Source organism: Elgaria multicarinata, chromosome 3 (assembly GCF_023053635.1).
Source record: "Elgaria multicarinata webbii isolate HBS135686 ecotype San Diego chromosome 3, rElgMul1.1.pri, whole genome shotgun sequence".
NCBI lineage: Eukaryota > Metazoa > Chordata > Lepidosauria > Squamata > Anguidae > Elgaria > Elgaria multicarinata.
The window spans coordinates 154,737,422-154,764,879 of record NC_086173.1 but is presented as its reverse complement, the minus strand read 5'-3'; the positions used below and the strand labels follow the sequence as shown (position 1 = coordinate 154,764,879).

At 45.5% G+C, this 27,458-nt stretch overlaps 1 protein-coding gene across 1 annotated transcript in view; it reads left to right on the top strand.

Annotated features, from left to right (window-relative positions):
• Positions 1-11,297: 11,297 nt before the first annotated feature.
• LOC134396103 (complement C4-like) overlaps positions 11,298-27,458 on the top strand; it is an 88,819-nt gene continuing 72,658 nt past the window's right edge. The window contains exons 1-5 of the mRNA XM_063122459.1: positions 11,298-11,442; positions 15,259-15,448; positions 21,267-21,456; positions 25,402-25,472; positions 25,650-25,738. Coding sequence (XP_062978529.1) covers positions 11,366-11,442; positions 15,259-15,448; positions 21,267-21,456; positions 25,402-25,472; positions 25,650-25,738 — 617 coding nt within the window. The 5' untranslated portion in view covers positions 11,298-11,365. The remainder of the gene's footprint in view (positions 11,443-15,258; positions 15,449-21,266; positions 21,457-25,401; positions 25,473-25,649; positions 25,739-27,458) is intronic.

Here is a 27,458-nt window from a genome sequence, read left to right as displayed (position 1 = left end):
CACCCTAAAGTAGGGTGACCATATGAAAAGGAGGACAGGGCTCCTGTATCTTTAACAGTTGTATTGAAAAAGGAAATTTCAGCAGGTGTCATTTGTATATATGGGAAACCTGGTGAAATTCCCTCTTCATCACAACAGTTAAAGCTGCAGGTGCCCTGCCCTCTTTTAAATCTGGTCACTCTAGTATAGCTCCTGCAGCTTTAACTGTTGTGATGAAGAGGAAATTTCACCAGGTTCTCCATATATACAAATGACACCTGCTGAAATTCTCCTTTCTATGCAACTGTTAAAGATACAGGAGCCCTGTCCTCCTTTTCGTATGGTCAGCCTACCCTAAAGCATCCCCGACAGATGCTTGTCCAGCTGCCTCTTGAAGGCCTCTAGTGTGGGAGAGGCCACAACCTCCCTAGGTAACTGATTCCATTGTCGCACTGCTCTAACAGTCAGGAAGTTTTTCCTGATGTCCAGCTAATGTCCTGATTTTCCTGATGTCCGGCACTCCCATGAAGCAGGGTGAAGCCCCCATTTCAGGCAGCGGAGCAGCGAACTCTACCGCTGCCCCCTCTGCCCCCAACAGGAGGGCCTGCTGCCACCTCCAGGGGGCGCTCTGGAAAACTTCCCCAGCTGCTTATCCACCACAACAGGAGAAGGGGCTGGAGAGCAGCAGCCCACACAACGGTGCTAATGGGTGCTTTGGAGAGCCCTGTTAGTCCCACTCTCCAGCTGTGCCAAATGCCATAGTGAAAGAGCGCGCCGGAGTAACCACCCACCCTCTGGCTCATGCTGGGAACACTCTCAGCGCGAGACAGAGGGAGGGCAGGTTCTCTGTAGAGCCATGTCAGCTAAAGAAAGCAATCAGCATGGCTCTTCAGAGAGCCAGCCAGGCACAAATGCCTGGCTGTAAGGGGGGGTCCTTCCGCAGAGCCGGGCATTGTGGGAAGAGAAAACCCAGGAGATTGCCCGTACTGAACATATAATTAAGAGCATCTCAGGAAGAAGTTAAATTTCGGCTCTTCTATGCGCCTTCTATGTACAGAAGAAAGGAAGCAGCAGCAAGGGAGACAGGAGCAGGCAGAGACCATCAGAGCCTGCTTCAGTTGGGCTCCCCTCCCCACAGGGCTAACTCTCATCTTGACCCTGGGGGGAAGAAGAAGGAGATGAGCAGAGAAGAAGGAGCTGTTGGTCTTCCCCTCCATTGGGAGATGAGAGGGTGGAGCAGGGCCTTCCCACCAGCCTGAACAGTCTCCTTAATTTCCTTTTATTTTCTCCCTCTTCCCTCCCCATCCCCTTTTCCTTGTGTGTCATGTCTTTTAGGGAATGTAAGCCTGAGGGCAGGGACTGTCTTCTTTACTGATCAATTGTAAGCCGCTCCGAGCGCCTTTTTGGCTGAGGTACGGGATAAAAATACTCTAAATAAAATAATAATAAATAAATACAGAGAAGCTGGGGTTGTTTTATCTTTCGCTGAGGGGATATTAAAGCGTGCAGCCTCCACAACTGTAGCCTGGGGTGGTACAGTCCAAAAGCTTGTGCTCTTGCTTCTAGTCAATGGATCGACTGACCCTAAGACATTTCAGTTCTCAAAGGAGGTGTTGCTTGGGACCAGGCCAGCCCTGCCATTTGGCATAGTTAGGCAACTGCCGCCAATGACAGATACTGGGAAGCAATGTCCGCAGCCCTCCAGCGGTGCCTTCTGAGCCCCCCGGCCGTTCCTCTGTTGGAGGGCAGAACTGCGTGTGCCACATGGCCAGCTCTGTACTCTTCAGCTAGCTTGCTCGCCTCATGTGTGGTGGAAGGATGCTATCCCATTGACAGTATTGAAGGTGTAAAGGAGCACGCACCAGCAAAAGCCGGCCCTTGGACTGGATTTAGCACAGATCCCCAGAACAAACGCTCACAGCTCACAATTTGAGCTCCTGGTTTAAGACCATTTATTTCAGGAAATGGGTAGGTTACATGGGATTAGCAACTAAAACTATTAAAACATGCATATATATAAGAACCCAGAAAAAGCAAGCCAGAAAACTAAAACTACAGTTCATACATCACCCAGCCATGGAGTCAGCCAGTACCCCGAACTCCCCCCACAAGTATATTTTATAGTCTCTTTTCCTCCAACTCCTTCCCTCCTCCCCTTGGCTTCTCATACGTAGATCTTTCACACCTCCGCCTGAGATGTTAATGTCTCTCAAGGCCGGGCGGACATGCCTCAGGCGGTTCCTGGCATCACCATTCTCCCCCATGCAGCTGGACCGCTTATCTCCCTTTTCCTATGAACCATAACAATAAAATTAACACGTTAAAAGACAGGCCAGCCCCAGTTCCAATCACCCATCCCTTACAGAAGGAAGATACTGTTTTCGGGCTTACAATATAAACAGACATGACACAAAAGGAAAAAAGACAACTAAAATGGTCAAGGGGCTGGAGCATCTCCCCTATGAGGGAAGGTCATATTAACTGGGATGGTTTAGCTTGGATAAAAAGAGCCTAAGGGGAGACCTGATAGAGGTGTACAAAATGATGCATGTGGTGGAGATTGCGGATAGGGATAGATTTTTCTCTCTCTCTCAAAATACTAGAACCCGGGGTCAACCCATGAAGCTGATTGGTGGGAGATCCAGGACAAATAAGAGGAAGTACTTCTTCACACAGCGCATAGTTAAATTATGGAACTCGCTACCACAAGATGCAGTGATGGCCACCAATTTGGATGGCTTTAAAAGGGGATGGATAAATTCATGGAGGAGAAGGCTATCAATGGCTTCTAACCCTGATGGCTGTGTGCTATCTCCAGTATTTGAGGCAATAAGCCTGTGTGCACCAGTTGCTGGGGAACATGGGTGGGAGGGTGCCGTTGCACCATGTCCTGCCTTGTTGGTCCCTGGCCGACGGCTGGTTGGCCGCTGTGTGAAGAGAGTGCTGGACTAGATGGACCCTTGGTCTGATCCAGTAGGGCTCTTCTTATGTTCTTATGTTCTAGGGATGGAGAAGGCAAAACCGGGCATTGGTTCCTGAAATTACAGTTCTTATGAACAGCTGGTTGTTGTTGTTATTATTATTATTATTATTATTATTATTATTATTATTAGAATTTTGGGAAGACAACTGATTGGCACCTCCATGTTGTTTCTAGTTCAAAACGTTACCTACTGGGTGCATGTAGTGTTTTATTCCTGTTCTATTATTATTATTATTATTATTATTATTATTATTTATTTATTTATTTATTTATTTATTTATATAGCACCATCAATGTACATGGTGCTGTACAGAGTAAAACAGTAAATAGCAAGACCCTGCTCTACCCTCTTTGCATTTTGTGTTGTTTTTATTGTGTCAACTCTTCATAATATTGCAAGTTTAATTTGGTTTGGAGAGTTTATTTTAGATTGTAAGCTACTTTTTTTAACTTATGTACAGGATTTCTATCCTGCTGTTCAGGCAGCTGCCTCCCACAGAGGCTAATACAAGATTTCAGTAAAAACAATCAAATGGGGTCATCGGTTAGATCAAAACCGGGGGGGGGGGGGGAATCAGTAGCAGCAGCAGGAACTTATTGGTAGAAAGAAATAATGTGGGTTTTTTTTAAAGCCTTGAAAATAATCGCATGAGATATATACAAAACTGGAGGATTCTTCTCCTGAGCACTGAGTTGCTGATTGCCAGGGGAGTTGGTTGTGCTCCCAAATGCATCTGCAAAAAAATGTTACAGTTTGGAATACTTCTGTGCAGGGTTCCAGTCATCCCATTCCATTCCACCTCAAACCCAGTTTTCCATTTCCCCTTCCTCCCAAACAATCAGTCAGCATTCCATGTCCACTGAGCATGCTCAGTCTTTATTGGCCTCTTTGAGGTTCCCCCTCCCTTTGAGATGTTTTCTCCCCTTTAAAAAAAAATTGCGCTTCTGCAAACCTTGGGTTCCCCCTAAACTAGGGTGACCATATCAAGAGGAGGACAGGGCTCCTGTATCTTTCTGCCCTTAGGGGGTAGTGGAAAACTGGGACAGGGCTGGAACATAACGAAGTATCATGGAAAAGGCTGTGGCTGACCGGTGTCATGTCTAACCCTACTGCCCTTGTTTTGGGAGAAGATGTTTCAGGTAATCAATCAGAATCATATTCAGAACTAGCCAGTCCCAGCCAGCCTGTACCAGTGGGGGAGGAAGCTCTCACGGGCGATTCCCCAGCTGGGAGTCAGCCCTCTCCAGAGCTTATCTCCTCAAGGCCAAATCTTACACACTCAGTGGGAAGTGAGGTTTCTTCCGGAGGTGAGCATCCCGACAAGCCAGCTGATGCTAGGGTCCGCCGGAAGCTCAACGCACGGGGCAGAAGGAAGGCGTGAGAAAGTCAGTTTGATTGCGCCAGAACCTGCCTCCGCACCAGGCTCTCTGAAGTGATGGGCATTTGGGAAGTGGCTTCCTATTCTTCTTGAGCGGACAATTGTCTTGCTTAGTTTGCATAGTTTTGCCTAGGGGGACGTTTCCAAGAGGTTAGGCTCTCTTCAGGTAGAAGAGACTTTGTTACTTATTAAAAGCTTTGTGGATTACTTAGCAAGCCTCGTCATTTGCCTCCCATCGAAAGCAGGAGTGTTCTGGGAAACACAACTGGAACCTTGAACAGAACCACTCCATACTGCAACATTCTGTTGCAGGTCCCACATGTGTCCAGATAACAGCAGTTTTGAATTTTGCAGATCATTTGAGAATTAGTTACATGCGTATTATTCTGCGTTTCTTCTACAGGCAGTGTCCAGTTCTGGGCTCCACAATTCAAGAAGGATGCAGACAAGCTGGAGCGTGTTCAGAGGAGGGCAACCAGGATGATCAGGGGTCTGGAAACAAAGCCCTATGAAGAGAGACTGAAAGAACTGGGCATGTTTAGCCTGGAGAAGAGAAGATTGAGGGGAGACATGATAGCACTCTTCAAATACTTAAAAGGTTGTCACACAGAGGAGGGCCAAGATCTCTTCTCGATCCTCCCAGAGTGCAGGACACGGAATAACGGGCTCAAGTTCAAGGAAGCCAGATTCCGGCTGGACATCAGGAAAAACTTCCTGACTGTTAGAGCAGTGCGACGGTGGAATCAGTTACCTAGGGAGGTTGGGGGCTCTCCCACACTAGAGGCCTTCAAGAGGCAGCTGGACAACTATCTGTCAGGGATGCTTTAGAGTGGATTCCTGCATTGAGCAGGGGGTTGGACTAGATGGCCTTGTAGGCCCCTTCCAACTCTGCTATTCTATGATTCTATGATCTACTAGGTTTCCAGTTAATCACCCATCTAGTCACTGACAAAACCCAGACCTGTTTAGCTTGGGCAAGGTTGCCGGGTCATGGGCCTTCAGGCCAAGTCCTGATACGAGAGTATGCAAACTTTGCAAGCCAAATGAAGCTTTTGACCTTCTCCCTCTCTTCTAGCTGCACGTTTTTGTTAGGGTGACCCAAATTAATGTTATTAGGCTGCGTATTTAATTATTCAGAAATGTCGCACTATGCCACAAGCAGTGTTTGTGTGATGTGATGGCCTACTTATTGTTTTAAGTAGATAAACAGTAAGGATCTTGGGGTAGAAAAACAGGGTAACAATCCAAACAGAAATATAGAATAATTGTTTTTCCTTAGGGTGTATCTTTAACAGTTGAATTTCAGCACGTATCATTTGTATGCATGCAGCACCCAGCGAAATTCCCTCTTCATCACAACTGTTAAAGCTGCAGGAGGCCTGCCCTCAATCAACAATAGAAGGCCCAGGACAGGTTAAAACCTTATCATACGCTGTCAAATGCCAGGGAGTAGAGGAAAGTCTTCACCTGGTGTCTGAAGGATGACAACGTTGGTGCCAGGTGGACCTCACTGGGGAGAGTGTTTCATAATTTGGGGGGCCACCACTGAAAAGGCCTTCCTTCGTGTTGCTACCCTTTGAACTTCCTTCAGAGAAGCCACCTGGAGGAGGACCTCAGATGATCATTGTAGTGTATGGATTATAGTGCATGGGTAGGTTCATATTTAGGCAGATAATGGTTGTGCACACATCTCTGGAGCAAAGGGGCTTCAAGCAGAACAATGCCTGCCTGCCTTCCTCCATGGGATTGCCAGTTTTTTCTAGGCATGGAGCTCCTGCATAACGGGCAGAAATTCAACAGTTGAACGCTTTCCCGGCATGGAAATACATCATGGGAAAAAGCTTCACCTCTTGCAAATCAGAAGTTGTTAAAAGTTGCGGGGAGGGGGGGAGGAGCAGGGAAGAGGTCAGGGGGAAAAGCAAAAAAAAAAAAAAAACCCTTGCCAACTTTTTCTTCTACTTGTGTGCTGATAACATCCTCCTGTTGATCTTTGCAAATCAAGCTGCTTTGAAATGCATAGGGAACAGCCAAGCTCTGTTTTTGTGGTTACTGGCAATGCAGAGGGGTTGGGGGAAGGATCATTGCTCGGTGGTAGAGCACCTACTTTGCATGCGAAAGGTCTCAGGTTCAATCCCAAGCATTTCCAGGTAAGGCTGGGATAGAATCCTGCCCAAATTCCTGGAGAGCCACTACCAGTCATTATGTAGACAATGCTGAGCTAGGTGGCCCAGTGGTCTGATTTGGGGTAACCCTGTGTCCATCTCTGTTCCTACCAGTGGAGCCTGGTGGCTCCAATTTCGGTGGGACTGTGAATCCATTCAGGGTTGCAGTCAGAACCACTCAGACCCAGCCAAAGTTCTATTTTAGAGGGTTCAGCACCTTGGATAGCGTTCTGGTTGGATCTGGCTGAAACCCAGAATGCATGAGAGAAAACAGTCTTACTGAAATCAGAGTCACCAGCCTCCACTGATCTTTCAGCAGCTTGCCGGACTGACCTTGCCTCCTAGTTATAGATGATGGAGCATTTACAGTGGTGTCGCTAGAGCCGGACGTTGGGGCTAACGTCCAGGGCCCTGGAGCCAACCCTCCTGCCTCATGGACCACCTAGAGAGCAGCAGGTAATGAGGGCATCATGAGCAAACTTCATTTATTCCTGTAGTCATGATGGTGTTACGATTCCAGTGAGTTTAAAACAGTTTTAAAGGAAGGAGTGGTGGTTAGAGTGAGGGGAGGAGAAAAGTTAGATGTGTGCAAGTGATAGACATGGCTATCTAAAGGGGAGGCCCCATAACATAGGGTGACCAAAGGAGGACAGGGCTCCTGTATCTTTAACAGGGAATTTCAGCAGGTGTCATTTGTATGCATGCAGAACCTGGTGAAATTTCCTCTTCATCATAACAGTTAAAGCTGCAGGTGCCCTGCCCTCTTTTAAATGTGGTCACTCTAGTACAGCTCCTACAGCTTTAAGTGTTGTGATGAAGAGGGAATTTCACCAGGTGTGACATGCATGCAAATGACACCTGCTGAAATTCCCTTTTCTATGCAACTGTTAAAGATACAGAAGCCCTGTCCTCCTTTTCATAGGGTCACCCTACATAGCATCATTAGGAATGAAATACCATCCATGTTTAGAAAGAAGAAAAGGCCCTGGGGCATGCTGGGAGTTGTAGGACTTTTGCCTGTCAGTCAAAAGAGAAGATTGAGGGGAGACATGATAGCACTCTTCAAATACTTAAAACGTTGTCACACAGAGGAGGGCCAGGATCTCTTCTCGATCCTCCCAGAGTGCAGGACACAGAATAACGGGCTCAAGTTGAAGGAAGCCAGATTCCAGCTGGACATCAGGAAAAACTTCCTGACTGTTAGAGCAGTACGACAATGGAATCAGTTGCCTGGTGAGGTTGTGGCCTCTCCCACACTAGAGGCCTTCAAGAGGCAGCTGGACAACCATCTGTCAGGGATGCTTTAGGGTGGATTCCTGCATTGAGCAGGGGGTTGGACTCGATGGCCTTATAGGCCCCTTCCAATTCTGCTATTCTATGATTCTAAACACGCATAGGCTTGCATCGAAAATGACCTAGCTGCCACACGACTAAGAGGGTAGGGGAGTGTGGTTACTCAATGGTGAGGAAAATGCACTCTACACATGTTCAGAAACATCTCTCTCATTTCTCACACTCCTGCTGCAGATCCCAACTTAAATATTTGTTTTGTGACTGATTCAGGATACAAAGCCAATGAAAGGGCCTAGAAAAGATGAGGGGGGAAGAAACAGATTGAATGACAGAGCGTGACCAACAACAACAGATTAGTAATGAGATTCTAAGACATGCTGGCTCATTTTTCTTCCGCTAATTAGTCCCCTAATTACTCGGCTGTTTTGCTTAATTAAAACCAGAGAGAGACGGGAAGGAGGGGGGATTTATTAGGGGTTCCACTCCTCGCTCCCAATCAGTGCTAATTAATATCATCTCCAACTGCACGCTTAATGAGCTGCTAATTAACCATGGAGGGAGAAGGATTCATACATCCTCCTCTCACCTGCTTAGCTAGTCACACACACACCAAAAATCCTCCGATGTTCCATTGACCCACCCACATTTGCAAGCTCTCCCAGAGTCAGGACTCATTCTGGCCTTAGCTAGACCTAAGGATTATCCCAGGCAAATGGAGGGGTCGTCCCTGCCTGCTCCCGGGATCCCCTGTGTGTCATTTGGGCCTTAGCTAGACCTAAGGTTTATCCCGGGGTCGTCCCTGCCTGATCCTGGGATCCCCTGTGTGTCATTTAGATAAACCAGGATAAACCTTAGGTCTAGCTAAGGCCTTGGATGCACAGGGATGATCCCAGGACAATCCTGGGATATAGGCCTGGTCTAGCCATGGCCTCTCTCATGTACAAAACTTTCCCAACCAGGAGTTACTTTCTGTTTATACAGCCAAGTGGATTTCCCATTAATCACGTGGGGCTAGTTCCCAGCAGATGGAGGCTGAGCACAGGAAGGGAGCCAGCAATTCCAGGGGGCAACGTCCAGTTGTGTTGTGGAGAATGTGGACTCTGGGGGATGGACTGCTTGAGTCATGCTTGCCTGGGGGACGCCTTTCCCTTTTATGCCCTCTAAACTTACTATGGCTGGATCTACACTATTGCTTTAAAGCGCTTTATAACAGTTTTATAGCGCTTTAAAGCAGTTAAAGCACTTTATAACTGTTATAAAGTGCTTTAAAGCAGTAGTGTAGATCTGGCCTATATGACAAATATAATAAACATATAAATGTCCTTCTTGGAAAAAGTGGGCTTTTTTTCTTTTTATCAGGGTGGGACCCACATTCTTTGATAGCGTGATTAATGGGACAAACGATACGAAAGGTTGAGAACCACTGCTCCCCACAATGATTAAGGCTGCAGGAGCTCTGTTCCCTTTTGCATTTAGCTAGCTTGACCCTATGAAAAGGAGGACAGGGCTCCTGTCTCTTTAACAGTTGTATAGAAAAGGGAATTTCAGCAGGTGTCATTTGTAGGCATGCAGCACCTGGGGAAATTCCCTTTTCTGTCACAACAGTGAAGCTGCAGGAGCCCTGCCCTCTTTTGTTTCACTCTAGTATAGCTTCTCAAACTCTAGTATAGCTAGAGTGACCAGATACAAAAGAGGGCAGGGCTCCTGCAGCCTTAACTGTTGTGATGTAGAGGGAATTGTCACCAGGTGCTGCATGCATACAAATGACACCTGCTGAAATTCCCTTTTCTATACAACTGTTACAGATACAGGAGCCCTGTCCTCCTTTCCGTAGGGTCACCCTACCTCTAGTGATATTTGCTCTTAATAAGAAGTACCATGGGGGCTGTCTATATGCGGTGGCTGCAAATCTGTGCTGCGTCAGTTATATGACGTAGCTACAGATTCACAGCCCCAGCAGGGCTTTCCTGTGAAGCTGTGTTTTGAAAAAGTCGGGCACTCAAGCCAGTGTTGTGTAGCAGCTAGAATGTCAGACCGAGGCCACAGCTAGACCTAAGGTTTATCCTGGGATCATCCAGGGTTCGCCCCTTTCTGAGCACTGGATCCCTTGTGTGTTACCTAGATGAACAGGTTTGACTCCTGGATGATCCAGGGATAAACCTTAGGTCTAGCTATGGCCTGAGGGTCAGGAGATCTGTGTTCTAGTTCCCACTCGACCTTTGAAACTCATTGGGTGACTTTGGGCTAGTCACAGGCCCTGTTCAGGAGGCACCCTAAACCACAGCTTTAACCATGATGACTGAGGCTTCTTGCTTTATTCACCGTGGTTAAAGCTGTGGTTTAAGGTGTCTTCTGAACAAGGCCAACAACTCTCAGCCCAGCCTACCTCACGGGGTTGTTGTTGTGAGGATAAAATGGAGAGGAGGAGGATTATGTACGCCACCTTGGGTTCCTTGGAGGAAAAAAGGCAGGATATAAATGTAATAAATAAATAAATAAAATTTTAGGGCTTATCTTTGGAGGCTTTGGACTCCTTCCCCCAAAGGATTTAGTTTAAAGCTGTCTTGATCAGTGCTTAAGCTCACTGCAAATCCAAGGTTCGTACTACATTAGTTCCCAGTAACCCTGTTCAGACGACACACTAAGCCACAGTGGTTCAACATTTTGAGCTAAACATTATGGCTTAGTGTGTCAGGTGAAACATTCCTAACCATGGGTGCTCCATAATAATCACAGTTTAAACACGCTCACTAATCATTTGCTGCTAAAGGGTTAGCTAGGGTGACCATATGAAAAGGAGGACAGGGCTCCTGTATCTTTAACCGCAGGTGTCATTTGTATATATGGAGAACTTGGTGAAATTTCCTCTTCATCACAACAGTTAAAGCTGCAGGAGCTATACTTGAGTGACCAGATTTAAAAGAGGGCAGGGCACCAGCAGCTTTAACTGTTGTGATGAAGAGGAAATTTCACCAGATTCTCCATATATACAAATGACCCCTGCTGAAATTCCCTTTTCTACGCAACTGTTAAAGATACAGGAGCCCTGTCCTCCTTTCCATATGGTCACCCTAGTGTGAGGCCATCTGGGAAATTAGGCCTCCGGGCCTGAGGTTCTACGTGTCTGCCTTGGGTGATACAGAAGCGGCTTAACCATGGCTTAGCGTGTTGTCTGAACAGGCCCAGTGCGAGTGTAAGAAAGGAAAAGGAGGAGGAAGATTAGTCTAAGAGGGGCTTTGAAGTTAGAATGTTCAGGCATGGGGTGGAATCACAACCCTTCCTGGCTTCCTGTTTCGTTGTTGTTCTGCTTCTCATATTCTATTAAAGTGCCCCAGGCCTGGGTTGTCTCTTCCAAGGTTTTGCTTTCTGTTTTCCCCCCTGCTGGCAGCTTTCCAAAGTATATGACACAACCTGTGCCTCCTTGAGGGCAGAGCCTTGGGCTATTAATTATTATTATAAAAGCCAAATCCTCCCTCCCCTCCAGCCTGCCTGAGAGAGAATTGCAAAATCCCCTTGCAGACTCAGGCAGAGTGGAGGAAACACCCTCACTGCACAGACGTAGCCCAGAGATGTCTTCTGGAAAGTGGCTACCACTCTGGCTAACATGGATGGGGACATTGGTAGCCCTGAGCCACCAAGCTCCAAGGTAAATATGTGGGCAGGGGTGGGCTAATTGCACCACACTCCTTTGCTTTTCTCCAAGTCAGCCTTCTCCAACATGGTGCCCTACAGATTTTTGGGATTGCAATTCTCATCCGTCCCAGCCAACATGACCAGTTGTTGGGGATGATGGGTATTGTAGTTCAAAACACTTGGAGAGCACCAGTTGAAGAAGACTGCCCTAATTAACAGCTACCTCCTCCTCCTCCTCCTTCTTCTTCTTGCTTCAGTGACTTTAGGAATTTATTTATTTATTGCATTTCTATACCGCCCAATAGCCAGAGCTCTCTGGGCAGTTCACAAAAATTAAAATCATTCAAAGTATAAAACAACAGTATAAAACCATAATATAAAATACAATATAAAAGCATGGCACAGCCAGAAGTTCAACTGGTGAAGTTTTCTACGTCATTGCATTGTCTTGTTGCATAAACCTTTACCTGCTGGATTTCTGCCTGTTGCTGATGTGTTAAAGTGTCCTTCCCCAACCTGGCACCCTCCAGATGTGTCAAGACTTCTGGGGATACTGGAAGCTGTAGTCCTGACACATCTGGAAGGTGCCAGGTTGGAGGAGACAAGGTTAAGGCATTTGCATGTTGTGGGCTACTCAATGATTTCACTTTCTGCTTTCGGTTGATTTAATTGCCTGATGGTTTTATTAGATTGTTTTATGAACCTTAAAAGGCAGATTAAAGCCGCATGAAAGAAACTATCGTGCATATACTTTGGCACTGACTAAATTGTGTCTCTTCCCTTCCTTCCTTCCCCCCTCTCTCATAATGATTTTAAATAATATCACTTTGTTTCGTTGTATTATTTTAAATAGTCATTTTTAATGTAATGCATATTTTAAATAAATCATTCTGAACAGCAAGGCAGGTGAAAATAATACGATATGAATAATAACCTAGCGTTCTCAAACTGCACTCAGATGTTGAGAGATAACGGCAAGGAAGCTATTCCACTTTTCCAAAATGTGTCCAGCATTGTAAACCTTATTTAATACACAATTGGCCATTTTTGTTTATTGATTTATTATACATCATAATATGCAGTTTTGAGGTGATGTGAAGTGCAAGCCCATGCGTGTTTACTCAGAAGCTAGCCCCATTAAATTCAATGGGATTTACTCTTAAATACACGTGAATGGGATTACAGCTCAGCTACATTATTTTAGGCTGCAATGCTCAGAGCACTTATTTGAGAGCAAAACCCTTTTTAACGCAGTGGGACTTTTTTCCGAGTAAGGAGAATAGGATGTGCTGATTGTATATGATTTTGGGCTACTTTTTTGGAAAGCCATATATCCCCTACCATATTTGTTGGATATCAATATATTAGTGGCTGAGACCTTTCAGGGCTGAGTGACCAGAAAGGGTTATATGTCTGCACGTTAGCTTGCATCTATAGCAGAGTGACCCTACGGAAAAGAGGACAGGGCTTCTCTATCTTTCACAGTTACATAGAAAAGGGAATTTCAGCAGGTGTCATTGGTATGCATGCAGCACCTGGTGAAATTCCCTCTTCATCACAACAGTTAAAGCCGCAGAAGCCCTGCCCTCTTTTGTATCTGGTCACACACTCGTATACATATCTAGACTATACAGAGGTAAATCCCATGGAAAATTCATTAGTAATTATTCCCAGGTAAGTATGCATACGATTGCATCTTGCTTGTTACTGTGAAAGTGTAGCTCAGGCCTGAGGTTTGTTCTGGAGTACCTGCAAATGATTATGTGGAATTTTTGCAGCTATGTGGTGAAATCCACAACACACACACAAGAACATTTTATTTCACAATCAACTAGTTTATGTAACTTTGGAAATACCCAAATTGTTTTCAGTATTAAGGGCCAATATAGTTAGAAGAAAGGACCAGGAAATTTTGTCCTGTGGACTGTGGCCAACATCAATATTGTGAAAGAGTAGAAATGTAGGAATTCCACCCTTCTGCTTCACTGAAATGTTCTTTTTTATTCTTTAAAAAAAGGAAGGATAGAAAAGAGCCAGTTGCATAGGCTGACCATATGAAAAGGAGGACAGGGCTCCTGTATCTTTAACAGCTGCATAGAAAAGGGAATTTCAGCAGGTGTCATTTGTATGTATGGAGAACCTGGTGAAATTCTCTCTTCATCACAACAGTTAAAGCTGCAGGAGCTATACTAGAGTGACCAGATACTAAAGAGGACAGGGCACCTGCAGCTTTAACTGTTGTGATGAAGAAGAAATTTCACCAGGTTCCCCATATATACAAATGACATCTGCTGAAATTTCCTTTTCAATACAACTGTTAAAGATACAGGAGCCCTGTCCTCCTTTTCATATGGTCACCCTACAGTTGCACAACAAAACAGGATTCAGTGGATTAAGGCTTCAATTCTATATACACACTTACTTGAGAGTAAGTTCCATTGAACTCAATGGGGCTTACTTCTGATAAGACATAACTAGGGTTGCAATGTAAAATACTTCATTAGATTCAGCATTTTTTCTGATCCATATTTTTTAAAATAATCCAGCTGTTTTATTTTTGACAGCAGCCAGCCAGATATGTCACAACTAGGAAATGAAAGTGATAGCCTTCTCCTGTTTTTATCCCAAACACCACCACTGCCCTCGGACATTCTTTTGAAATGGCACATTTCCCCCTGAAACTACACATTTTGGACCTGTTCAGACAACACGCTTAAGCCATGGTTCGGCCTCTAACCCCTTTGCAACAAATGATTAGTGAGCGTGTTTAAATTGTGGTTATGTAGCCACGATGGTTAGGAATGGTTCACATGACATGCTAAGTTTTGGTTCACACGACACACTAAACCTAGAGTGACCATATGGAAAGGAGGACAGGGCTCTTGTATCTTTAACAGTTGTGAAGAAAAAGGAATTTCAGCAGGTGTTATTTGTATGCCTGCAGCAGCTGGTGAAATTCCCTCCAGTTAAAGCTGCAGGAGTCCTGCCTTCTTTTGTAACTGGTCGCTGTAGTATAGCTCCTGCAGCTTTAATTGTTGTGATGAAGAGGGAATTCCTACAGGTGCTGCATGCATACAAATGACCCCTGCTGAAAATCTCTTTTCTACACAATTGTTAAAGATACAAGAGCCCTGTCCTCCTTTCCATATGGTCACCCTAGTTAAGGCAGGAGTTTTCTCTGCTCTACCTTGAGATCAAACCTGGGACCTTCTGAATGCAAACCATGGCTTTACCACTGAAATACGGCCCCTTCTCAGGCCCCATGGCAGCTGTTGTGACAGGGAAGGGACAATTTGTGCTAACAGTTTTAGAACTAACTGGTAAGCCATTTATTAATTTTATTTATTTATTTATTTATTTATTTATTACATTTTTATACCGCCCAATAGCCGAAGCTCTCTGGGCGGTTCCCAAAAATTAAAACCATAATAAAACAACCAACAGGTTAAAAGCACAAATACAAAATACAGTATAAAAAGGACAACCAGGAAAAAAACCACGCAGCAAAATTGATATAAGATTAAAATACAGAGTTAAAACAGTAAAATTTAAATTTAAGTTAAAATTAAGTGTTAAAATACTGAGTGAATAAAAAGGTCTTCAGCTGGCGAGGAAAGGAGTACAGTGTAGGCGCCAGGCAGATGTCTGGAAACAATAGGAATATGTATGAGACACGTTGTACCTCACCCTACCTAACATTTTTATCTATCCTTTTCCCCTCCTCCAAGGTTGCAAAATATTTAGGAATTTGACATTCGTATCAGGAGTGGCTGGCAGAGGCTGGACGTTTAACCCTAAGATATTAGTGGTGTTTTTCCCCACTTTGCAGGTTGCTGATGGTCGCCCCAAGCGTGGTGACAGTGGGGACCGAAGTGGGGGTCGTACTTCAGGTGGAAGACGCCCCAGGCGGTCTGAAGGGCATGGTCTTTTTCCAGAATGAGAATACTAGAGTGAAATGTTCTCAGGAGGTGTCTTTCCACCTTCAGTCCAACGGCGATGTGCAAAAGATTTACTTGAAGGTAGGTGTGATAAAGGGGAGTTTGCACCTCCATCCCTGCGAGGTAGGACCAGGCTACATGTAACTTCTCTGCTGAGGGAACTGCACTGGCTGCCTATTCGCTACCGGGCCAGGTTTAAGGTTCTTGTACTTGTGTACAAAGCCCTAAACAACTTGGGACCAGGATACCTGAGAGAGCGCCTTCTCCCTTACCAACCTGCCCGGTCACTGAGGTCATCCGAGGGCCTGCTCCTGGTGGTTCCACCTAGATCCATCCTCCGATTGGAATCCACCAGGGGAAGAGCCTTCAGCGTAGTGGCCCCCCTCCTGTGGAACTCCCTGCCCCTGGAGGTCAGGCAGACTCCGACCTTGTACTCCTTTCGGCGCCTCCTGAAAACGTCTTTATTCCATGAAGCCTTTCTTTAACATGCAGCCTTGGATTTCTGTGTTGTTGTTGTTCTTTTGCTTTTTTTTAAATTTTGTTTTAACTGTTTTATTCTGTTTTTTATTTTCATTTTACCTTGTACACCGCTCCGAAATTTTTTCAATGAGGAGCGGTATATAAATATTCTAAATAAATAAATAAATAAAATAAATAAATAAATAAATACATGGCAGCAACGGTGGCCTATTCCAGGGCAGGTCCGCTCCCGTCCATGTTCATAGCCCTTCCCTTGAGCACATGGACAAAGCAGCCTTACAATATGCACTTATGCAGGACGACAGGTCTATTGACAGGGCTCGCTTTAAACCAGGGGTGCGGCACTTCAGCCCTGGGGGCCAGATCTGGCCTTCCGGCGTTCCCAGGTGGCCATACCTCTTTCATAAGAACCTAAGAAGGGCCATGCAGGATCAGACCAAGGGTCCGGCTAATCCAGCACTCTGTTCACACAGGGGCCAACCCACTGTCGACCAGGGACCCACAAGCAGAACATGGTGCAACAGCACCGTCCCACCCATATTCCCCAGGAACTGGTGTATGCAGGCTTACTGCCTCTGCTCCTGGAGGTTGAACTCAGGACTAGTAGCCATTGATAGCTTTCTCCTCCAGGAATTCATCCACCCCCTTTTAAAGCCATTCAAATTAGTGGCCATCACCACATCTTGTGTTAGTGAGTTCCACAGCTTAACTCTGCGCTGTGTGAAGAAGTCCTTCCTTTTATCTCTCCTGAATCTCCCAGCTTTATGGAATGACCTGGGTTATAGTATTATGGGAGAGGGAGAAAAAATGTCCTGCTATTATAGAATCATAGAATAGCAGAGTTGGAAGGGGCCTACAAGGCCATCTAGTCCAACCCCCGCTCAATGCAGGAATCCACCCTAAAGCATCCCTATCCACCTTCTCCACACCACGCATCACTTTGTACATAATTTCGTACGTAATTTCCCCTGACCACTGATTCTTGGGAGGTTTCCTCTACCTTTTGTGCAGTGTCCCCCCCTCCCCACATTCTAAAGTTTGCAACACCTCTAAGGCTTAGCTCCTAACAATAAGAGCTTTAAGCAAAAATATATATATTCTGTTTTAAGCACTTCAAAAGCAGGTTACCACGTATGGCAAGTAGCCCAGCACGTGAATGAGTCCAACCTCAGGCAGGGCAAAAGAACTAAATCAACTCCAGAGTCCAGTTGGGTATGTTTATTTAAGAGCTAGGCAAAGAGAAATCCAGAAATAGTCAGTGGCTTTGAAGAAGGAAATTAAAATCAACGACATGGCTAGCTAGCTAAGACTTTACTTAGCAGGAAAACCTAAATGGAGAAACCGCTTACAAAAGCAGCTTGCAGATGGTGTGTGTGTGCGGGGAGGCCTGGACTCTGCAGCAATGGAAGGGTCTAGTCTTGATGTAGTGCGTGCTCCAGATTTTTGAGGGCCCCTGGGCAAGACACCCCCATTGGGCTCCCTCCCTCAGTGAATTTACCTTCTCACCAGCTCCTCTTCCTCCTCCTCTTTCCCAACATTGCTCCTGCTTGCTTGCTTGACAGGCAGAGAACCAATGTGTCAGGTCTAGCCCTGCTCCCTTTGGGTTGGAAGAAGGCGTTTCAGGTGATCAATCAGAATCAGACTCTGAAGTAGAGGAGACGGTGCCAGAAACAGGCCAGATTATACCAGCAGAGGAGGCAGCTCTCACGAGCTCTTCACTAGCTGGGAATGAACCTCCTCCAGAGCTTATCTCCTCAAGGGAAAACAACACACAGTCAGTGGGAAGCCAGTTTTCTCCTGAAGGGGAGGGCACAGAGAGGTAGCCGATCCTAGAATATGCCGCAGACTAAAACAGGTGGAGCTAAAGGAAGGTGAGAGAAAGTCAGCCCGGTTGGCGTCTCATCAGAAGCTGCATCACAACCAGTCTCTCTGAAAACGCGTTTTGGGAAAGGGCTTTCCATTCTCCTTGAAAGGACAATTGTCTCGCTTAGTTTGCATAGTTTTGCCTAGGGGAAAGCTCCTAGAGATTAGACTCCCTTCAGGTGGGAAGGGATGTTTATTGCTTGAATAAAGCATTGCGGATTACTTAGCAGGCCTCGTTATTGTCTCCAAAGAAGGCGGGAGGTCTTGGGAAACACGGCACAATGTGACAATGAGGAAGTAGGCCATGGCACCTGCTGCTCTTCCTACTCACCACCACCGTTGTCTGGGCCAGAGCGAGGGGCAGGTGAAGAAGCAATTTGCAGTGGTGAAGAGGGGGAGAAACTCCAGGAGCTCTTACCAGTGGGTCCCGGCTGGGGTGCGGCCCTCCACAGGTGCCCAACCACTGTTATAAACTCAGGCCAAGAGTAAGACTTGGGCTTGGTTCCCACAGAATGGCTCAAACCATGGTTTGGTCACAGGCTCACATGCTTGCTTCCCTCCTCATCTCATACGCACCAAATTCTTGCCTTTCACTTCTTGATTTGGGACAAACTATAGTTTGCTGTAATGTTTGAAGTGGGAAAGCCACAGCTGGCCTCCAAACCATGGCTCTCTTGCCTCAGAAGTGAAGGCCTTAACCAGACTAAAGAGACTGCTGGCATGGTAAGAAAGGTGCCATGCTTGCTCTCATTATTTTGCTTGAAATATTACGCTGATGCTTGCAAGTGACAGAAAAACAGACCCATGACTGAAAATGCTTCCCGGACTGGGTGTTGTTGGGCCGAAATTAGCTTGCGCTTACTGAATTGCAATGCAGAACTTGGAGGGGGAACTTGGAGGAAAAAGGGGATGTGCAGAGCATGTGGGGAGAAGCTGGGGGGCATGAAAAAAGGGGAACGCTGAAGTATACAGCCTGAAGTTCCAGTAAACGGGTAATTAAAGTTGGCACAATAACCTTTGTTCCGTGCTATAGGGAGGCTTCCGCTTTTCATGCGGATGCTTACACAGGCATTTATATGGCTGTCATGCATCCTTCCTATCATGTTTATTGCCTACATTTTATCAAAATTCAAAAGATTATGATGATCAGGGGTGCAGCCAGGTGATTTTAGATGTTGGATTTAATACCCTTTAGATGGCCAATTACTTCAGCAGTATTACTTCAGCAGTAAAGTAGGGTGACCATATGGAAAGGAGGACAGGGCTCCTGTGTCTTTAACAGTTTCATAGAAAAGGGAATTTCAGCAGGTGTCGTTTGTATATATGGAGAACCTGGTGAAATTCCCTCTTCATCACAACAGTTAAAGCTACAGGAGTTATACTAGAGTGACCAGATTTAAAAGAGGGCAGGGCACCTGCAGCTTTAACTGTTGTGATGAAGAGGAAATTTCACCAGGTTCTCCATACATACAAGTGACACCTGCTGAAATTCCCTTTTCTATGAAACTGTTAAAGACACAGGAGCCCTGTCCTCCTTTTCATATGGTCAGCCTAAGTAAAGAGCCAATGTGGTGTAGTGGTTAAAGAGTTGGACTGGGAGTCGGGAGATCCAGGTTCTAGTCCCCACTCAGCCATGGAAACCCTCTGGGTGACTTTGGGCCAGTCACAGACTCTCAGCCCAACCTACCTCACAGGGTTGTTGTTGTGAGGATAAAATGGAGAGGAGCAGGACGATTTTGTACACCACCTTGGGTTCCTTGTGGCCAACTTTGATAAAAAAGAAAGAAAGCAGTACTCTGAGCATGTGCACTTTTGCACTTTAAACTCACTTAAACTCACAGTGACACTTATGTCCTGTGGCCATGTCACATCATGGCCTCAGGAATACAATGGTGTTTGCTTCTGCTGCCCTGATACTAAACATGGGAATAAGCACCAACTTTGTTGTCTTTTTTTTTTTTAAAAAAAAAAGGATAATTTTTGTTCCACCTGGGAACCAACAATTAGCATCTTTAATCATGTACATGCCTGGCTGGCTGCCCGCCCCCCTGGCTATGAAATGTTTATAAAACATAATGCTCGCTGTTTTAATTTTTGTAAACTGCCCAGAGAGCTTCGGCTATGGGGCGGTATATAAATGTAATAAATAATAATAGTAATAATAATAATGATCATAATAATGATAATAATAAAATATGCTGTGTGGCAAGCAGTGTGACTCCTGGTGGGTCCAACAGGCTCATGCCAGTCCAGGTGTTGATGGTGGGCTTGATGCTACTGATACATAAGGAGTTTGTCCTATTTTCTCCTGACAGCACCAATGTCATAGAATCATAGAATCAAAGAACAGTAGAGTTGGAAGGGGCCTACAAGGCCATCAAGTCCAACCCCCTGCTCAATGCAGGAACCCACCCTAAAGCATCCCTGACAGATGGTTGCCCAGTTGCCTCTTGAAGGCCTCTAGTGTGGGAGAGCCCACAACCTCCCTAGGTATTGGTTCCATCATCATACTGCTCTAACAGGCAGGCCGTATTTCCTGATGTGTGCGAAAGCAAGGAAACCCCCGTAGGCACCTGGCACTTTAATAAACCTTTTACTAATAATATTATTGTAGAAGATTACTTGGTTCCGCCCTTGCCTTTGGCTCGTTTTTCCTGATGTCCAGCCGGAATCTGGCTTCCTGTAACTTGAGCCCGTTATTCCATGTCCTGCACTCTGGGAGGATCAAGAAGAGATTGCCTTGTCGATGTTAACGTTCAGAACTGCTAATCCATTCAAATGTTCTTGCAGCATTGAGTAGGCCCCCTCAAAATCGTAAGACCATGCCAACTGGCCCCACTGCCCCCCCCCTCTGTCCAGCCTTGTGCATGATGAGTCCTCCTCCATACCCAAAAAAACTCTCCCTGGATCGGCAGAAAGGTTCTTCTAACTCCGCTTTCTCTCTGAAATCATAGAATCACAGAATAGCAGAGTTGGAAGGGGCCTACAAGGCCATCGAGTCCAACCCCCTGCTCAATGCAGGAATCCACCCTAAAGCATCCCTGACAGATGGCTGTCCAGCTGCCTCTTGAAAAGCTGAGTTCCGGAGTAGTGCATTAACATTTGTTAACGTGGAAGCATTTCAACCACTCAAAACCCCTCTTGCACTTTTTTGTGGTTCAGTCCGGGACATTTCACCACTTTGCCTGCTGTTTGCACATGGTCCCCCTTTACCTCCAGGGGTCTTTTTTCTTCCTCGGTGACACCGCAGCTTTTAAAGCTCAACTAAAAACTTTTCTTTTTCCTAAAGCTTTTAAAACTTGATGTTGTGCAGACTTCTACTGTTACTTTCTACTGTTAGTTTTACCCTACCCTGTGCCTGCTTACCCTACCCTGTGCCTGTTGGCATTCTCTTCCCCTCCTTATTGTTTTACTATGATTTTATTAGATTGTAAGCCTATGCGGCAGGGTCTTGCTATTTACTGTTTTACTTTGTACAGCACCATGTACATTGATGGTGCTATATAAATAAATAATAATAATAATAATAATAATAACCTCTTTCTCTTTCCTGCAGGTGACCCATAACCTCTTTGCCCAGTGTGGTTTGAGTCGCCAGCGACGCAGCCGTTACATCCAGCTTGTCGCTTACAGCCCGCAGCTCTCCAGCCCCAACGGCATTCAGACCCTCAACATGCGCTGGAGTGCTCGGCGTGGCTACCTCTTGATACAGACGGACAAGCCGATCTACACCCCGCGGCAAAACGGTGAGCCCAGCTATAGCCTTCCGCCTGATACAGTTTTATAGTTCTGCTTATTTGACGGTTGCTTTGCCTCCTTGTCCCGATAAAAATAAAAGAGGGTGCGTGTCTGTCGGTCACCACCGTAGGAAAAAGGGCAGAAAAGATTAAGGGGCTGGAGCACCTCCCCTACGAGGGAAGGTTACATCAACTGGGATTGTTTAGGTTGGAAAAAGGAGGGCATGGGAAGACATGATAGAGGTGTACAAAATGATGCCTGGTGTGGAGAATGTGGAAAGGGAGATCTTTTTCTCCCTCTTTCAAAATACTGGAACCCAATGGGGGTCATCCCATGAAGCTGATTGGTGGGAGATCCAGGACAAACAAAAGGAAGTACTTCTTTACACAGCGCATAGTTAAATTATGGAACTCACTACCACAAGATGTAAGTGATGGCCACCAATCTGGATGGCTTCAAAAGGGGGTTGGATAAATTCCTGGAGGAGTTTATGGCTACTAGCCCTGATGGTTGTGTGCTATCTCCAGTATTTGATGCAGTAGGCCTGTGTACACCAGTTGCTGGGGAACATGGGTGGGAGGGTGCTGTTGCACAATGTCCTGTTTGTTCATCCCTGGCCGATGGCTGCTTTGCCACTGTGTGAACAGAGTGCTGGACTAGATGGATCCTTGGTCTGATCCAGCATGGTACTTCTTATGTTTTCATATTCTTAACGTGAGCCCTAGTTAAAGCTGCAGGAGCTATACTAGAGTGACCAGATTTAAAAGAGGGCAGGGCACCTGCAGCTTTAACTGTTGTGATGAAGAGGAAATTTCACCAGGTTCCTCATATATACAAATGACACCTGCTGAAATTCCCTTTTCTATGCAACGGTTAAAGATACAGGAGCCCTGTCCTCCCTTTCATAGGGTCACCCTAGCACTGTGGCTTCGCTCTAGAAATCTGATGGGAAACACAAATGTGTTGAACTAATCCTACGAATCCTCATTTCATACCTCAGTGGTAGGGCACATGTTTTTAGCCTGATTTACTGTTCTCATTGCTATGATTATTCCTTTATTTCTGTTTTGTGTAACCCCTTCCCCCCTTCATATGTTTGAATGTGATTTTAGACTGTAAGCCTCTAGGCAGGGTATTGCTGTTTTATTTGTATATTCTGTACAGCACCAAGTACATTGTTGGTTAGGGTGACCATATGAAAAGGAGGACAGGGCTCCTGTATCTTTAACAGGGAATTTCAGAAGGTGTCATTTGTATGCATGCAGAACCTGGTGAAATTTCCTCTTCGTCGCAACAGTTAAAGCTGCAGGTGCCCTGCCTTCTTTTAAATCTGGTCACTCTAGCATAGCTCCTGCAGCTTTAACTGTGGTGATGAAGAGGAAATTTCACCAGGTGCTCCATATATACAAATGACACCTGCCGAAATCCCCTTTTCTATGCAACTGTTAAAGATACCGGAGCCCTGTCCTCCTTTTCATATGGTCACCCTATTGTTGGTGCTATATAAATAAATAAATAAATAAATAAATAAATAAATAATGTTTTGCATGCAGAAAGTCCCAGGTTCAATCCCAGGCATCTCCAGGTAGGGCAAGGAAAGGAATCCTGCCCCAAACTCTGGAGAATTGCTGACAGTCTGTGTTGACAGGACGGGGCTAGACGGTCCAAGGGCCTGACTCCGTATAAGACAGCTTTCTATGTTCGTATCCTCAGCCTTCTACGTGAGGAAATGAAGCATACATCACAGAAACACCATACGCCACCAGTAACCACCTTCTAGGAAAGGAAAGGAACCTCTCGTGCAAGCACTGAGTCATTACTGACTCTTGGAGGGACCCTAGCTTTCGCTGACGTTTTCTTAGCAGGCCTTATAGCGGGGTGGTTTGCCGCTGCCTTCCCTGGCCATCTAAGGAAGCTGAAACTCCTGGAACGTCTCAGTGCTTGGGAGTGTGCCGTATGTGTACCACACTTCCTGCCCCCCCCCCCCCCAATACAGGCTCTGTGTTTATTTATTTTGAAGATTCAGTCAAATGATTCCCCTTTGAGGAACGGTTACAACATCTGGGATTGTTTAGTTTAGAGAAAAGGCAAGTAACGGGAGACACAATAAAGGTGTATAACATTATGCATCGTGTGGAGCAAGTGCATCTGGAGATATTTTTCTCCCTCTCTCATAATACTAGAACCTGGCACCATCCCATGAAGCTGATTGGTGGGAGATTCAGGATAGATAGAAGGACTTCTCCACACAGCGCAGAGTTGAACTACTGAATTCACTTCCACTAGAGGTAGTGATGGCCACCAATCTGGATAGCCGGGGAACATGGGCAGGAGGGTGCTGTTGCACTCATGTCCTGTTTGTGGGTTCCTGGTTGACAGCTGTTTGGCCACTGTATGCCCAGAATGTTAGACTAGATGGACTCTCGGTCTGATCCAGCCCGGCTCTTCTTAATGCTTTATGTGTGTATGTTCTGTGTTTTAGAATGTTAAATTTTGTATACTCATTTTTATCTCCATTTTAGAATTTCTGTAAACCGAAGCTCTGGCTATGGGGGCGGTATATAAGTGTAATAAAATAAATAAATAAATATTCTTAAGTTTGAGGCTGTAATAATACACCTCCTGTTGTACAAACACGGAGTCATTACTGACTCTTGGAGGGACGCCAGCTTTCGCTGACGTTTTCTTGGCAGGCCTTATAGCGGGGTGGTTTGCCATTGCCTTCCCCGGCCATGATTACCTTTCTCCCAGCTAACTGGGTACTCATTTGACCGACCTCGGGAGTATGGAAGGCTGAGTCGACCCGAGCCGGCTGCTTGAAACCAGCTTCCGCTGGGATCGAACTCAGGCCGTGCGGAGAGTTTCAGCTGCAGAAACTGCTGCTTTACCGCTCTGCGCCACACAAAACTCACTCACTCACTCTCTCTCTCTCACACACACACACATACACCAGGCAGTGGGGGGGAGGGGGTTCAAGCCCCCACCGGGCTTTCCCAGAGGGAGCAATACCCAACCAGGTAACATCTGTAAGCTCACAGCCTGGTTGGCAGATTCCTCACACAGCCTCCCATTGTCTGTATTGTTATTTGTTTGGGGGTCAGTCTAAATGACCTCCAAGCAACCCCTGCTTCCTCCTCAGCTGCCCAGCAGATCTCTTTACAAGACAAAAGCCGCTCTCCTTTTGTCCCAGGTTCAGCCTTCGCTCAGATTCACTTCTTCCTACCCTCTCAGGCCTTGTGGGACAAAAGGTTGCCCATTTAGGAATTACAGTGTTGCCTTTTAAATATGTCTGAACAAAAAGTGAATGCATACAATATATATAATTTCTTGTTTTACTATGTACAGCACCATGTGCATTGATGGTGCTATATAAATAATAATTAATAATATAGACATAATGGCACGATGCAGCTACTATTAAACACTTTTAGCTACCTAAACTTATGCATGCTTACTTGGAAGTAATTTCCAGAGAGCTCACTGGGACTGACTTAATTATAAAGAATCTCCTTAAATGAATACAGTATGACTAATGAGTCAAAAGCATATTACATGTCAGACATTTTCAGGCTAAGCACAGGAGTAGAGTCTTGAGGGTATGTAATATTATTATTACACTCGGTCATGGGGGAAAACATTTGAAGAACACTGGTATATTTTATACGACTATGGATGGTGGAGTAGTGTGTAAACTATCATGATATTATAATTAAAATGCAACATTGTTGTTGAGTACTTGTTATTTTAATATGTGGCTTTAAACACTCTAGGATCCATTGTTGATGAAGGATGGTTTCCAGAAATAGAAATATATACATAAATGTAAACAATTAAGCGTTTTCCAAGTTTAGCCCCATGCCCCCCCCCCCCGAAAAATGGACAAGTCCACACCCCTGACCCCAGGAGCCCTTGTTCCCCCACCCCCACATTCACATTTGGTTCCTTAATTCCAGTGAATTTCCGAGTCTTCGCCCTGGATCACAAATTGCGGCCTACTGCTGAATCGGTCATCATCACTATTCAGGTAATGAAGAATGAGTTCAAGCTCAAAAAAAGGACATTTTAGTTGGGGCTTGGAGGAAGGGCAGGAGGTGGGAAACTTGCGAATAGTAACATCTGTGGGTTTTATATATATATATATATATATATAAAAAAAAACCTCTACCACCTGTCTGTCTTTCTGTCTCTTGATTTCCATTAGAACCCAAGAGGTCTTCAGGTCCGGAAAGTTGAACGCATGCCAATTGATTTTGTGATAAAAGATCATCTGACAATCCCTGATATCTCTGAGTAAGTTTCACCAGTGGTGTAACCAGGTCCAACTCAACCCAATAGAGCAGCCTTCCCTATCTTGGTACCCTCCAGATATGTTGCACCACAACACCCATTATCCCCACCCAGCCACATCATCTGGGGGTGATGGGAGTTGTGGCCCAAACCATCTGGAGTGCATCAGGTTAAGGATGTTTGTTATAAGCAAATGCCTGGGATGGCAACATTCCTGGGACTCTGAATTAATGCCACTTATATTCCTTCGTTCTATAGAAGTGAATGGAGCAAAAGTTCCTCCTCTTTGGGCCATTCACTTGTATGGAGCAGGGAAAAGGGGCTAGTATCAGGACTTGAGTGTTAAAGAGGAACTCTGTTCTGTCTCTTTGAGGGGAGGATCCAAAAACATATTTTCATGAGGCTTTTATTATGTGCTTGTGATTGCTCATTCATTGTAGTTTGTGGGTCCTTTACAATATTTCGTCACTCTCCAAGGCCTCTCCTGTGCATTTCAACCATTCTTGCAATTTTTTTCCTAACAAGGAAAGTTTGTTATTATTTAGAAATGGCGGGTTGAGAGTCTCTGGTAATTGCGCCATTCCACTGTACTACAGCACCATCTAGTGGCTGTGTGATGAAACATATAGAAAGGCAGAGAAAGAAACCCTCGGAGAGAAAGCCAGATTCCGGCTGGACATCAGGAAAAACTTCGTGTTAGAGCAGTACGACAATGGAACCAATGACCTAGGGAGGTCGTGGGCTCTCCCACACTAGAGGCCTTCAAGAGGCAGCTGGACAACCACCTGTCAGGTATGCTTCAAGGTGGATTCCTGCATTGAGCAGGGGGTTGGACTCGATGGCCTTACAGGCCCCTTCCAACTCTACTATTCTATGATTCTATGATTCTAAAGCATGTGTAAAGAAGCCAATCTTAATCCCGCAAAGAATCTAGGAGCAGAAGCCTCAGTAAAGGTGTGGTATAAAAGCATGCAGGAAATTCCTTGTTCATCACAACAGTTTAAGCTTCAGGAGCCCTGCCTAGCAAGACCAGATACAAAAGAAGGCAGGGCTCCTTCAGCTTAAACTGTTGTGGTGAAGAGGGAATTTCATCCAGTGCTGCATGTATAACAATAGCTCTTGTGGCAATGCCAAAAAATAAACCTGAGAGCTCCAAAGTGTCTGATATTTTTGGAAGTTCAATCTGGCATTACAGTTTCTACTTCACATGTTTCAGGGGTAAAACCATAGGATGGAATGCAAATTGAAGGGAGGGTTGTCAACTTATCAGGAAAAAATCCTGGCTTGCTCCTGTATCTTTAGCGATTGCTTGATATGGAGGGATTAACATTGGAAGCATTTCTTATTATCATTTGGTAATGCCTGCAGATCAGTTGATGTTAAAGGCAGAAGAAGCAGGGTCTGGTTGATAAGTTGGCAACTCTAACGTTAGACTAAAGCCTGGATCCAAAAGCCTACTCTAGGGTAGTCACAGGATTGGACTCAGCTAGTAGGATTTTTTATTTCCCTTGAGCTCTAGATCCTATGAAGCAACATTACAAACTACCTTTGAAAGTTGCCTGTGTTCCAAATATCCTTTGGCATACAGCAGCCTTCAGCTCCCAGAATCCCTCAGCCAGCTTGGCTGGGGGATCCTGGGAGCTGTAGTCCAGACAGATCTGGAGGGAGCCAGGTTGCCATACAGCATGGGTAGAAGGAAATGCTCTTCAGGATATTTCAGAGT